The sequence below is a fragment of the Ruditapes philippinarum genome, unplaced genomic scaffold, assembly GCF_026571515.1.
Source record: "Ruditapes philippinarum isolate M1 unplaced genomic scaffold, ASM2657151v2 ctg9897_1_1_1_1, whole genome shotgun sequence".
Lineage (NCBI taxonomy): Eukaryota > Metazoa > Mollusca > Bivalvia > Venerida > Veneridae > Ruditapes > Ruditapes philippinarum.
This window is the reverse complement of record NW_026864621.1, coordinates 23,082-35,267: the sequence shown is the minus strand read 5'-3', so window position 1 is coordinate 35,267 and position 12,186 is coordinate 23,082. Positions and strand designations below refer to the sequence as shown.

Genomic DNA, 12,186 nt, shown 5'->3' with positions numbered 1-12,186 from the left:
TGTAAACAAATGAATGATACATTAAATATATGTGCCAAGAAAGACACCCCACCCCCTTTATTATACTGTCCGAAATTCTGTGGTTTATGCACATCACCAAGCAAAGGTAATGTAACACATCACGTGACTACAACAGTCTCCAGTGGTTCTTCAGGTAAGACTTTCCTTTATTTGGCTTCACATAAGTAAGAAAAACCCAAAGAAATTGTGAAATAATATGTTGGGAAAATTAGATATTGTATTGTTGAGAAAACTAAAGTTTGTTTTGATGTTGAGAAAATTAGATTTTGTATTGATGTTTTGAAAATCAGATTTTGTATTGATGTTTTGAAAAAATAGATCTCCTAGTCATGTTTTGAAAAATAGATTTTGTATTGATGTTATAAAAATAGATTTTGTATTGATGTTTTGAAAATTAGATTTTGTTTCGATGTTTTGAAATTTTTGATGTTGAAAAAATTAGATTTGGTACTGATGATGAGAAAAACAATTTCATATTGACCGAACAGTCACAAAAACATCATTTTGTTGCAATTTAAGAAATAACTGACGGCGGTTCATGTAAAGATGAAATATACATGGATTGTAAACTAGCAGACGACACACACAACATCTGCGCAGAAAGATCATTGGCTGCTGTCAAATACTGTCAAAAATATTGTGGTTTTTGTTCAGGTATTGTGTCTATAAATTTACGTTCTTTGGAACAAATATCTGAGATACAGGGAAATATTTATTAAATGTAAAATATTTGCAATGTTAGAACCATTGCAATTTCTTAAAATTATAAATGTACCAATTTAAAAACAAACATTATGAGTAAGGCTGTTTATACGTAATAATGGTCTAGAGGTATACAAATTACTATTTTTAAAATCTATCTTCCAACAATTTTATCACAAAAATTAATGATCACAAATGTCATATGATCCGATAAAGGAACATTATGCCTCAGAATTTATATTTTTTGAAATTCTTTAGAAATACCAAACGTGTTTGATATGTTTTAATAAAAGAGCATGTTAGAAGAAAGTAGCACTGAACTTTCAGTGATGTGTCGTAATTGCAGCAAAGTGTTTTGACTTTTGCAAAGTTTTGACTTCCAAACAAAATTCTAATTCATTAAATATATGCAATTAGAGCAAAAAGTAATTTATGGATATGGCAAATGGAAACTGTGACATAATACCAAAAATAGAAAACGTTTTGAGAAATAAATATTTTAGCATTTCTAAGGCATTTATAATCATGATAATGGGCCTTTGATGTTTTCAGCGGATGGATCCACACTACCGCCACCCAAAGGAACAACAATAGATACATGTATAGACAATGGAGACATAGACTGTAAACAAATGAATGATACATTAAATATATGTGCCAAGAAAGACACCCCACCCCCTTTATTATACTGTCCGAAATTCTGTGGTTTATGCACGCCCTCTGATGGAGGAAATACAAAGTCTGCTTCAACAACATCCGTAACATCCACAGGTACGTGAGAACATGATGCCAACAAAATTAAAAATATAACTTCTTTGATCTATGGTACGTACATGTTTAGCATAAGTATATCTTATATTAGTGTAAAATTTCTATTTGACCAGTAGTATTTTGTTAGTTTTCTGAAGTACCAATAAAGTTCTGCTGGTAAAATGGCAAACGCCTTGTACCAATTGAAGGAAATTAAAACACCATCTTGTGTCTTAACAAAACATGTTAATGAACCGCACCACGACAAAACCAACATAGTTCGTTTGCGACCAGCATGGATCCAGACCAGCCTGCGCGACCGCGCAGCAGTCTGATCAGGATCCATGTTGTTCGCTTTCAGTTTTTCTACTCATATAATAGGATCTGTAAGCGAACAGCATGTATCCTGAATGATCAGACTGCGCGGATGCGCAGGCTGGTCTGGATCCAAATTTTGTGGTTTATGCACGCCATCTAGCGGAGCAAATGAATCAAACCATGTGACATCAACAATTTCAAATGTGTTCACATCAAGTCAAAGTAAACACGAACGTCGATTTGTTTAAGACAAAATAAGTAGATTTATCTTCTCTTGTGAAATAAATACCGTTTAATTTTTGGCGAGCGTGTTGTAATTTCTATGTGTTAATAAACGCTTCAATGGTTATCGGATATCACCGGTTAATATTTAAGCTTAAAGGTCCTCTTCGACATTGTCTTGGTCAATTATTTCATCTGAAATTTGTTATGTATCTAAATTTTCTGTTTTTTATATATTGAGCTATCCGTAGCGCTAGCTAGATGAAAATAACACCTTTTTGACAATTTGGAAAACAGATACTTGTGGATATCGCGTGATATTGCACGCTCTATAAGTTATAATCACGCTACTTTGCAAGGTCGAAGTGGGTCTTTAAACTATACGATTTTAACTCAGGAATGCACGTTTTATTGCCGGGCGCTCAGTTCATTCCTTTGCTAGCAGCCGTGAAGAACACATAAACCCACCCTCCCACCCCATTTTGTATTACAGATAATTGTCGCCTAGTGTTTTATATTTTCAGCGTAACTGGATTATTTACATGCTTTCTACTATGCCATGATCTGTTCCACCTGCCATGCCATGTACGCCTTATGAAACATACCATGCCGTTCTGTTGTTGCCACGCCATGACACCCAAGCTGATCTTTGGTACTGAAATAATTTTCCTGATGGACATTATAAAGACTATATAAACAGTCATTGTCATAGTTCGACATCGTTATAATTTGTTATTATTCTTTGTTGTTGTTGTTTTTGTTAATGGTGATAAAAATCGCAGTGCAATTGTGTTATCTAGTTAGAAGACTGTTGAAGATTATTTCATCTTTTAATTATTTTCTTTTATATTCTCATACATTGTTAAACACAATTTAATCATGAACATTTGAAAAGGAGGTAAATAGCTCTTTACAAGTATTTTGTTGTACAAAAATGTAATTAATCTTATGTATATTCACTATACAGTCGTGACTTTATATTGTTTCATTTAGTAATTTTATATTGAAGGAAAGGCGGCATAAGAAATTGAGATTTAAGTCCGTCACATAGCATCCAATGCCCGGTCGTGAGCATAAAAAGTCTGAAACAGCATTTGCATTTTTCTAAATTAAAGAAAATACGATATCGCCGCGATAAAATTATGCTCACATTTCCTAGGTTAACCGTTTGTAACAGCACCTTGCGTTCTGCGGTTATCTCTTATATTGGTGTTAATGGGCGTGCGCCCTTAACCGTTAGAGGGGGCCTGTGACCATGCGGTCGGCCAGTAAGCCATGTCCATAAATTTGTCTGTGTCTTATTTGGACAGGGTTGCAAAAAATCAACTTGCCGGCCGACGCCTTTAAGTGGCTAGTCGAAAGTTGAAGGAGCAGCATTTGATATGTACGTGTAGGTCCGTACATATCGCTTTCGCCGCGTTGTCTTTGCTACATACCTCTAACACACGGCTTTGTTGAAACAGACATGTAAGTCCCCCTGTCTTTCCGGTCCGGTGCTCAGCTCAGACTCTTTTGTGGATGGCGTTTAATATATATGTATTGTAGTAATATGTACTACACACCTTACCCCTTTTTGTTTCGGCTGTTTGAGCAATTTTTATTTATTTATTTATTTTTCATTTTATTTTTATTTTTTTTTTTGACATGCAAAATGTTTATCTTGTACTTTTTCCGCCTTTTCTTCAGTATAGATGATTATGATTTTTCAATAAAATGAAAGGAGCCCTCAATACACGAGTGTGCATCTCGGAAGGCATTTAATTTTAATACTTATTTCAACAAATCTCTCATTTTAGACTATTAATACTCATTTTTCATTGCAAGAGATCGAATGGGAGCATTTTCGCCCCGCTTTCTCTTTTGTTGTGGATTACCAGTATCTTTCTTATCCTTTCAGGTCTGGTATTTCCTTAACATATTATCATAGTTTACTGCATATTGCGTTGCTATGTTTGTTGCTATGCATTTAGCTAGGACACTCTCTTCATGACTTTTCTCATTAATACTTTATCTTCATTTAGGCTTAATTTTAGTTAATTTTCAATTATCTCTTATTTTATGTGTTACAAGAATTGCATTAAAGTCACGGCCTTAATCCACAACTTTAACTTTTGTTTGTTGTTATTTATTAATGAAGACTAAATCAAAGTTTGTCTAGTCATGTTGGTTTGGTATTGTGATTTCTAGCGCATTTTGTTTGCGCTTGAAATCGCAATACTATATTATTTAGTCACTTCCGTCGCCAATAAATTAAATTAAGTTATGTATAAGTTAAGAACAATGGTAGAAACATACATGTTTTTAGTCGCTTTTTTCTTTTGAAATACAAAACCTTCATTTTTTCATTACTGACTTTGTTTAGGAATGAATACATGTATATCAATTTTGTCTGCTTGTTTACATTGTGTTATAAAACAGTTGTTTTTAATATATATTTATCCAGGTTCACAAACAACACAGACGAAAACCACACAGATGACGACAAAATCATCAACCATACAGTCTACTACAACGAGTCCTCCACCTAAAACACTCCCACCAACAACAAGTAACAATTTACATTTATTCCAAATGAACATATTTTTATAAGAATAACATTTATTTACATACTTCTCTTTTTCTTTTATTAAGCATTAAATGTTGATACAGTGGTACTTTTGTTCTTCGTCATCCTTCCTTTCTATATGTTACCCTTTTGGGCGCCGGCCTCTCAAATAGTTATGCAACTGTTAATCAAGTAGTTTAATTATATATATTTTCATTTTTTTCTACTTATTAATTATTCTATATTTTCTTTTCTATAGCGCAATGTGCGGTATGCTCTGGGCCACAATTTCTGTGTGAAAAATTGTTCCAACCTACAGCCTGTACTCCACCGAACAATTACTGTATCAATACAATAACGAACAAGCTAGATGGCACTAGAACCGTAAATAGAGCATAAGTCAAGAATTATATTACTATTATATATAATGACTTCTCTTGAATTGCTGGAAATATATGGCCGCCACCTTTCAAATCTTATTTAAATTGGATTAGGGTAATGTGTAACAGTATTTAAGATAAGAAATTCATACAGTACATAGTGTGATGAAATAAACTTTTATGAAATTCATAATTGTTTTATATTTAGCTATTTTTTTTTTAACACTATACATAACTTGTAAATTCCGAAAAGAAAAACGAGAAAACAATACTGCTTGAAATACCAAAAAGAAGAAAACAATGCATGGCGAAAAAAGAATCAGTTCCAAAGCAATTATAACTTTAGGGCGGAATGTGTTTTTTATTTTTTATTTTTTCAAGAAAAGATCTTCATTTTTTTGTGTGAAATAATATTTCGGTTTGGCATTCGGGTAAAAAATAAATCTACCAGTCATTCTAAAAATATCAGATACAAATTCTAGATGAAGATTTATGTTGGCTTATATGAAAAATAAATCGCAACACGTTTTCGTTTACTTTATTGACCTACATATTGTCTATTTATGACACAGATGTGGAGATTTTAACACCTGTTATAGAGAATGGTACCTGGGAACATCGGACGAGGACAAGTGTCGTAATTTTGATGCTAACGACCAGCAGTTTATCGACTTCCGGTGTACATTCTGTTGTATCAGTGACAACTGTAACAAACCACTACGTCCTCTAAACAGCGACCTCTACAAACCAGTCTAGTTGTTTGTAAAATTATGTTTATCTTTGAATAAATCTGATGAAATATGATTATTTTTTTATAGGATCATTTTTTCTGAAGTTTACATTTTAATCTTCAATTTTTCTAAAACCAGCTCGAGTTGATGGATGACCACTCAAATACAAATAGAAGGAAGTTTATATTTTATATTGAATACAACAAATGCGTTTTAGATCTGATTTCGTTCGTAAATTCCAACAAATACGCTACTATTTATCGCCAATTTACTGAACACACGATCCGACTGCATAAAAACGTCTGAAATCCCTATGGTGTCTTTATACGCTTTTGTGCGTCTAGTTGGCGCTAGCGACAACACGACAACGCGCCGTCGGACTTTCGGCTTGTCGTCCTGTTGCGAACGATGCACGCCAAACGGCGCGTTGTCGTGCGGCGTGTTGTCGCGATCATTCGAAACTGCCTCGGCTATTATCTATAATAACATCGGAAACAATACGGATTGAAAGTAGTTCTACCACATGGTTTCAGATGTAAACAGAAACAGAGATAATGTAAAACGAAAGTATATATATTTGACATCTAATGTCTGTTCCGGTACTCTTATGCTTGAAAATATGTCTGACAACAATTTGTAATTTAAAGATGCCCACTGATGATCAATTTTAAACAAATCCGACAAAATGTCAACAGGTTGGTTTTTTGTACTTTCGGTTTCTACAGCTATAATAATAAATATATTAATAATGTATTGTTAGCTTTTGTACCTATGAATTCACTTATTTTAGGTGAAAAAGACAAAATTAAGACTTGTAAAAAATTGGCGTCCAATATCTCTACTAAATGTCTCTTATAAAATCGCATCAGCTTGTATCGCAAATAGAATAAAAAAAATCCTTCGTTTGTTTAATAAATGATTTAATTTATGTATAATATTTATATATAATTTAATTTAATTATGATAAATAACTGTAATGTAGCTAACGATTAATTTATTTATTTGTTTCTATACAAAAAAGAAAACATTATGCCATTGCGATAAAACAGTTAAAGTATATGAAACTCGTTAGTTACGGGGGTATAACACTGGCTGGGGCGACATCTCGGGATGTTTCTGCAAAATAAAATGTCTCTGCAAACAAAAATTATTCGTTTGTTTAATACATCAAACCGGTTTTATTTCTGGCCGTTTTATAGGAGAAAATACTAGAAGCTTATATGACCTTTTTCATTTTACAGAAAAAATAATATACCTGGCCTACTTTTACTTATCGATTTTGAAAAGGCTTTTGATTCTCTAGAATGGGCATTTATATTTAAAACATTAGACTCCTTTAATTTTGGTCGCTCTATTAAGAAATGGCTAAATGCTTTTAACTCAAATATAAAGTCGTGTGTTCAAGCAAATGGGCAAATCTCGGAATGGTTCTCTATAAAACAAGGCTGTAGACAAGGAGACCCATAATCCCCTTATATTTTCATTCTCTGTGCAGAGATATTGGCCCTCTTAATACGTAAAAATGACAGTATTACTGGTATTAAAATAGGTAATAAGGAACATCTTGTTTCACAGTACGCAGATGACACATCTCTTACTTTGGATGGTACAGAAAAATCTCTAAAAATACACTTTTGGTGCTAAAATTCTATGCTACTGCCTCCGGCCTTCACATTAATATAGAAAAAAACGTTATTTGGTTTGGAAGCATGAAAGGAAGTAACATTGAATTTCAAATCTGACGTGGGAAAAAGAAACTTTTACTGTTATCGGAATTAAATATTCACTTAATCTGAAAGATATAATTAGCCTTAACTATAACGATAAAATAGAAGACATAAAAGCATTACTGCAACAATGGTCTAAAAGAATTTTAACCCCGTACGGTAAAATAATTGTTACTTAAACGATGGCTCTATCGAAAATCATGGCTCTATCGAAAATCAATCATTTGCTTATTTCTCTTCCTAATCCATCAAACAAAGTTATCAAAGAACTAGAAACTTTATTTATTTTTTTATTTTTTTTGGAACAATTCCCCAGATAAAATAAAAAGAGAAATCATTATAAAACAGATGTCAGAAGGAGGATTGAATATGATAGAATTAAAATCTTTTATTCATTCTTTAAAACTAGGTTGGATTAGACGTATTTTACATGAAAACAAAAAATGGAAAAAAAATCTTTGAAAATTCTTATCCTGATATATGTAATTTTTCCAAATTCGGACCAGATTTTTTTAAAAATCAATTATCAAGAATCGACAACCCTTTCTGGAACGAAGTCTTTACATCATGGTTAACGTTTTATCCGAAAGTACAAATAATAAATTTTATTTTATGCTTTTCAGTGGATTACTGATTTATCCGTGAAAATTATATTTGATAATTTCACAGTGAAAATTATCAAAATATAATTTCACTTTTTTCAATGACGAAACTACTTTTTTAAGATTTTCCCCATGTGGTACCTCAATTTTATTTTTACTGACAATTCTGACAATGTCAGGCTGTTAAAAGAAATAGCAAAGCTGAAATAGATAAATAACTTAAATGTCAAAAGTAATAAAGAGAGAAAACTTACTTCTATTCATTCAAATTCAAACCACCAAATTTCGTCTCTAAATTTTTTTGTTTCGTTTTTACAGTCTGAAAATACATTCCTTCCCCATGCAAAACTGCTCTTGATGACATTTGGGCATATTAAAGTATCCTACAAGCAATAACTGCCGTATGCTTTATGAAAAATTGAAAAGCATTGACAGCCATCACTCGTAGAATAAGTAAAAACACCCAGCGTTCCTTTAGCAAGCTTCCAAGTTTTCCATTTTCCTAGCTCCTTTTCTGAAGGTTTTCACATCTGTCAATACTTATGTTTTGTCTGTTACAATCCTCAAATAAGTTTTCTTTCTTTTAAAAAGGTGTATGACTAACAAATCCAAAGTATATACCTCTAAATCTTACACAATTATTTTCCTCCCATGAAATAAACAACTTTAAAAAATGGCTGCCGCTTACATTTAACAAAGCCAGGTCTAATATAAATTCGCAGTAAGTAACAGAAATATGGATGGATGGTTGGACTTTTTCTCCTACAAGAATTGTTTGTTTTTATTGTTAAAACAAGTGATCATTCATATTTTTTTAATAAAATGAATAAATATCACCGTCATTTAACCTTGATTGGCGGACTTATTTCTCAGCTCAAGACTTCTTGTTTTTAATGTGAAATTCCGTCTAAAGGGGGCTCTCAATGGGGGAAACAAATTTTAATATTAACGTTAAAATGATGGAAATTTCGTTTTAACTTGTTTTAAAGCATAAAATAAAAAGAAAAATTGTCTGTTTGTTGTTGAGATGTAATTTTATTTCATCTCGTGAACTTTAAAAACAGTATTCTCACTCGTGGCTACGCCACTTGTGAGAATACTGTTTTTAAAGCCCACTCGATGAAATAAAATTTAATCTTACACACAAACAAACAAATATCCTCTATAGAATGAATATCTCAGGCAATCCAACAGTGAAGGTCGGAGGCACAACACTCTTTTACAATAACCTATTTCAAAATGGTATAAGTTTTGTCGCTGATTTAATTGATAATAATAGTTTACAAGCTATACAAAATATTTTACAAATTAATATAAATTTCCTACTATATGAAGGACTTTTAAGAGCGCTAATAAATTTAAGAGTTAAACTTGAAATCAATAATGAAACTTTAACACTTATAAACCAATAATCCCAAAGCAAATTCAAGTTATCACGCAAAATGTAAAGGGGTGCCATTCTATTTATAAAAAAACTTGTAAAAAATCAAAAAAAAATCCGAAATCTCAAGATAAATGGAAACATGAACTATCATTACCAGAAAATTTCGAATGGAATAAAGTTTATACTATTATTAACAAAATAACATCAGAAACAAACTTAAGATACTTTCAATACAAATTAATAAATAGAATCTTAGCAACAAATACTTTTGTAACTAAGATTGGAATAAAAGATAACAATACATGCACTTTTTGCAGACACTTGTACACTTGTTTTATGAATGTCGGTATGTGAGTCATTTTGGCGGACTTTAAAAATTTTCATTAAAACTAAATGCCCGAATATTACAGATTATGAACTCTCAAAAGAAGAAATTCTTTTTGGTATAACTGATCCTAAGAAAACGGATGAAACATTAAATTTTATTTTTCTTATTGCAAAAAGATATATTTACACGTGTAGGTATAATAACCAAAATTATAACATACAAACTTTTCATAAAACGTTGGTTTTCCATTATAATGCAATATTCTTCCTGTAACTGGGATAAATTCAATAGTAGTTGGTCTCCCTATCAAACTCTTGTCGACATTACAGTTCCTAATTGATAAATGTAAGTATCTGAACTTACTTTCACCTTATACATGTATTAAAACACAAGGAAATTAACTGTTAAAAGATCCGTCTTAACAAAAATAAGAATAAATTATATTACCATCCAAAGTCGGAGAAGTTCCATATACATATAGAGTGTTTTGTTGGCCTTACTTTAAAAATAATGAAATAAATATATTTTTGGTGACACATCATAAAAAAAGCTTCAGGCAACTAGTGTATTGTGCATACTGCAGTACATATTTGAAAACAAAACTTCTATTGTTGATAAGATATGATATAATGTTGATATGATACAGAATTATATAGATATTAAGATTGCTGGAACTATGCCTGTGCCATCTGTATGTTGGCTCATCGTGAAGTCGGGTGTACTCCTGACTCCCGACAACCTTTGGAGGTCGAGGGTCGGGAGTGCAACTGGCATGGCCTGGGACGCGCGTTGTCGCAGGAAGACCATTTTGGAGCTTCTAGGCCCCAGGTCATGCTCTGGTTGAGTTCAGGTCCACGATAGAGTGGGCAGAGACTATCAGTTCCGGTTGATTTTAATATTATTTGAATCATATGTTTTATGTAATTGGGAGCTCTGAAAAACTACCTTTTTTCGAAGATAATACATGTAATAAAGGGAAATAAATAAGTTAACGTATGTTAGGAACTTTATTGTAGTTATCCTTCTTTATGAGACATGACTTTTAAGAAGCATAGCAACGCTAATGTATTTCTTTCTTTTACAAGATCTTGTTTTTTGTATTTTTTACACAATTTAAGCTACTCCACTAATTACATATAAAGATCCTGTGATGAGAGTAGTATTTTGATCAACTATCTCGATAGGAGATATGAAATGTGGTTTATTCTAATGGAGATAATCCTTGCCCACGGAGTTTATACGTATACCTACCATATACGGAACTACACATAACACTGCACATAACATGATACGTTTATATATTATTTTTCTAAAAAAACTGTATATAAAGTAAAATTTTCTCAAAAACCATCTGTTCATAATTATTATATAATGCAATTATAGACCATTGTTTTCTTCTAGCGTTCCTTTTATATTATCTCATCAACTTCAAAATTTATACTATAAATGTAATGTAAAAATCTTCTGTCTCCTTTTATTTAATCTTATGTCTCCTTTTATTTAATGTTTAATGATTTACTGTATGATGTGTATTTGCATGGTTATGTACAATTGTATGATTTCTATTTATTAATAAATGGGGTTCCACATTTGTGGACCTGAAGCTGAAAAAAAAATGCGTAGAACACAGATGCCACACATTCCACTTGAAAGAAACTACTCATTTTGGAGTCCAATTTTATAATTGGTTTTCTAGTAGTAAAAAAGCTTTCAGTTTGGATATATTTAACAAAATTATTTATTATATTATTATATTTAACAAAAATGACATAATGGGATGTGCATTAAATAATTTCATTGATTGTGTGATATTGAGTCCTAAGTAATTTTAAAAGGCATTTTTTAGAGGAAAATTAGCTGCACCATGGGCAAGATTTTAACAAAATCATAGCATGAATGTGTATTTTAATGAGGAAATGATTCACATTTGATTTAATGTAAGTCGGTTTGTTTGTTTTCACTATTATTTATGGCCATACTTTAATAGACTTTTTTTCAACATTTTTATCCAGGGCCAAGTTTTGAGCTCCTTTTGTTGATTTTTAATCAAAATTGACTTGAATGAGAGTATGGTCAATCGGAAATCCTGTCATAACTCACAGGTGTGTTGTTATATCACCATGGTCACGATCTATTAAAATCCTATAACACACGTGTATAAATTACGCAATTTAGCATTCATTTCCGAGGTTGTCTGCCCTTACTTTAGTTAGAGTTGAAACAGTTGTTTTAAAGAGGTTATTGTTTTACAGGGGGCGCTCATCAGAGGTTTACACTGAGTTTGCATTTGGAATAATTATGATTTGGGCCCCTTATAAAGATAAATTTAATTTGAACTGGTTTTCCTCAATGGGACCTTTGTTCCAAGTTTACTTATGACATGCTGCACGATTTACCAAAACATTCGTGTCTTGTACTTTTAAACGCCAATTATTCTTATCAGAATGTCTATGACCTCCTTTTACAATAAAATTAA

The 12,186-nt window shown here is 31.9% G+C and overlaps 1 protein-coding gene across 1 annotated transcript in view; it reads left to right on the top strand.

Moving 5' to 3' along the window:
- Positions 1 to 6: 6 nt before the first annotated feature.
- LOC132726286 (uncharacterized) overlaps positions 7 to 12,186 on the top strand; it is a 31,332-nt gene continuing 19,152 nt past the window's right edge. Inside the window, exons 1-4 of the mRNA XM_060711591.1 lie at positions 7 to 154; positions 541 to 675; positions 1,276 to 1,494; positions 4,457 to 4,561. Of these exons, the coding sequence (XP_060567574.1) occupies positions 10 to 154; positions 541 to 675; positions 1,276 to 1,494; positions 4,457 to 4,561 (604 nt within the window). The 5' untranslated portion in view covers positions 7 to 9. The remainder of the gene's footprint in view (positions 155 to 540; positions 676 to 1,275; positions 1,495 to 4,456; positions 4,562 to 12,186) is intronic.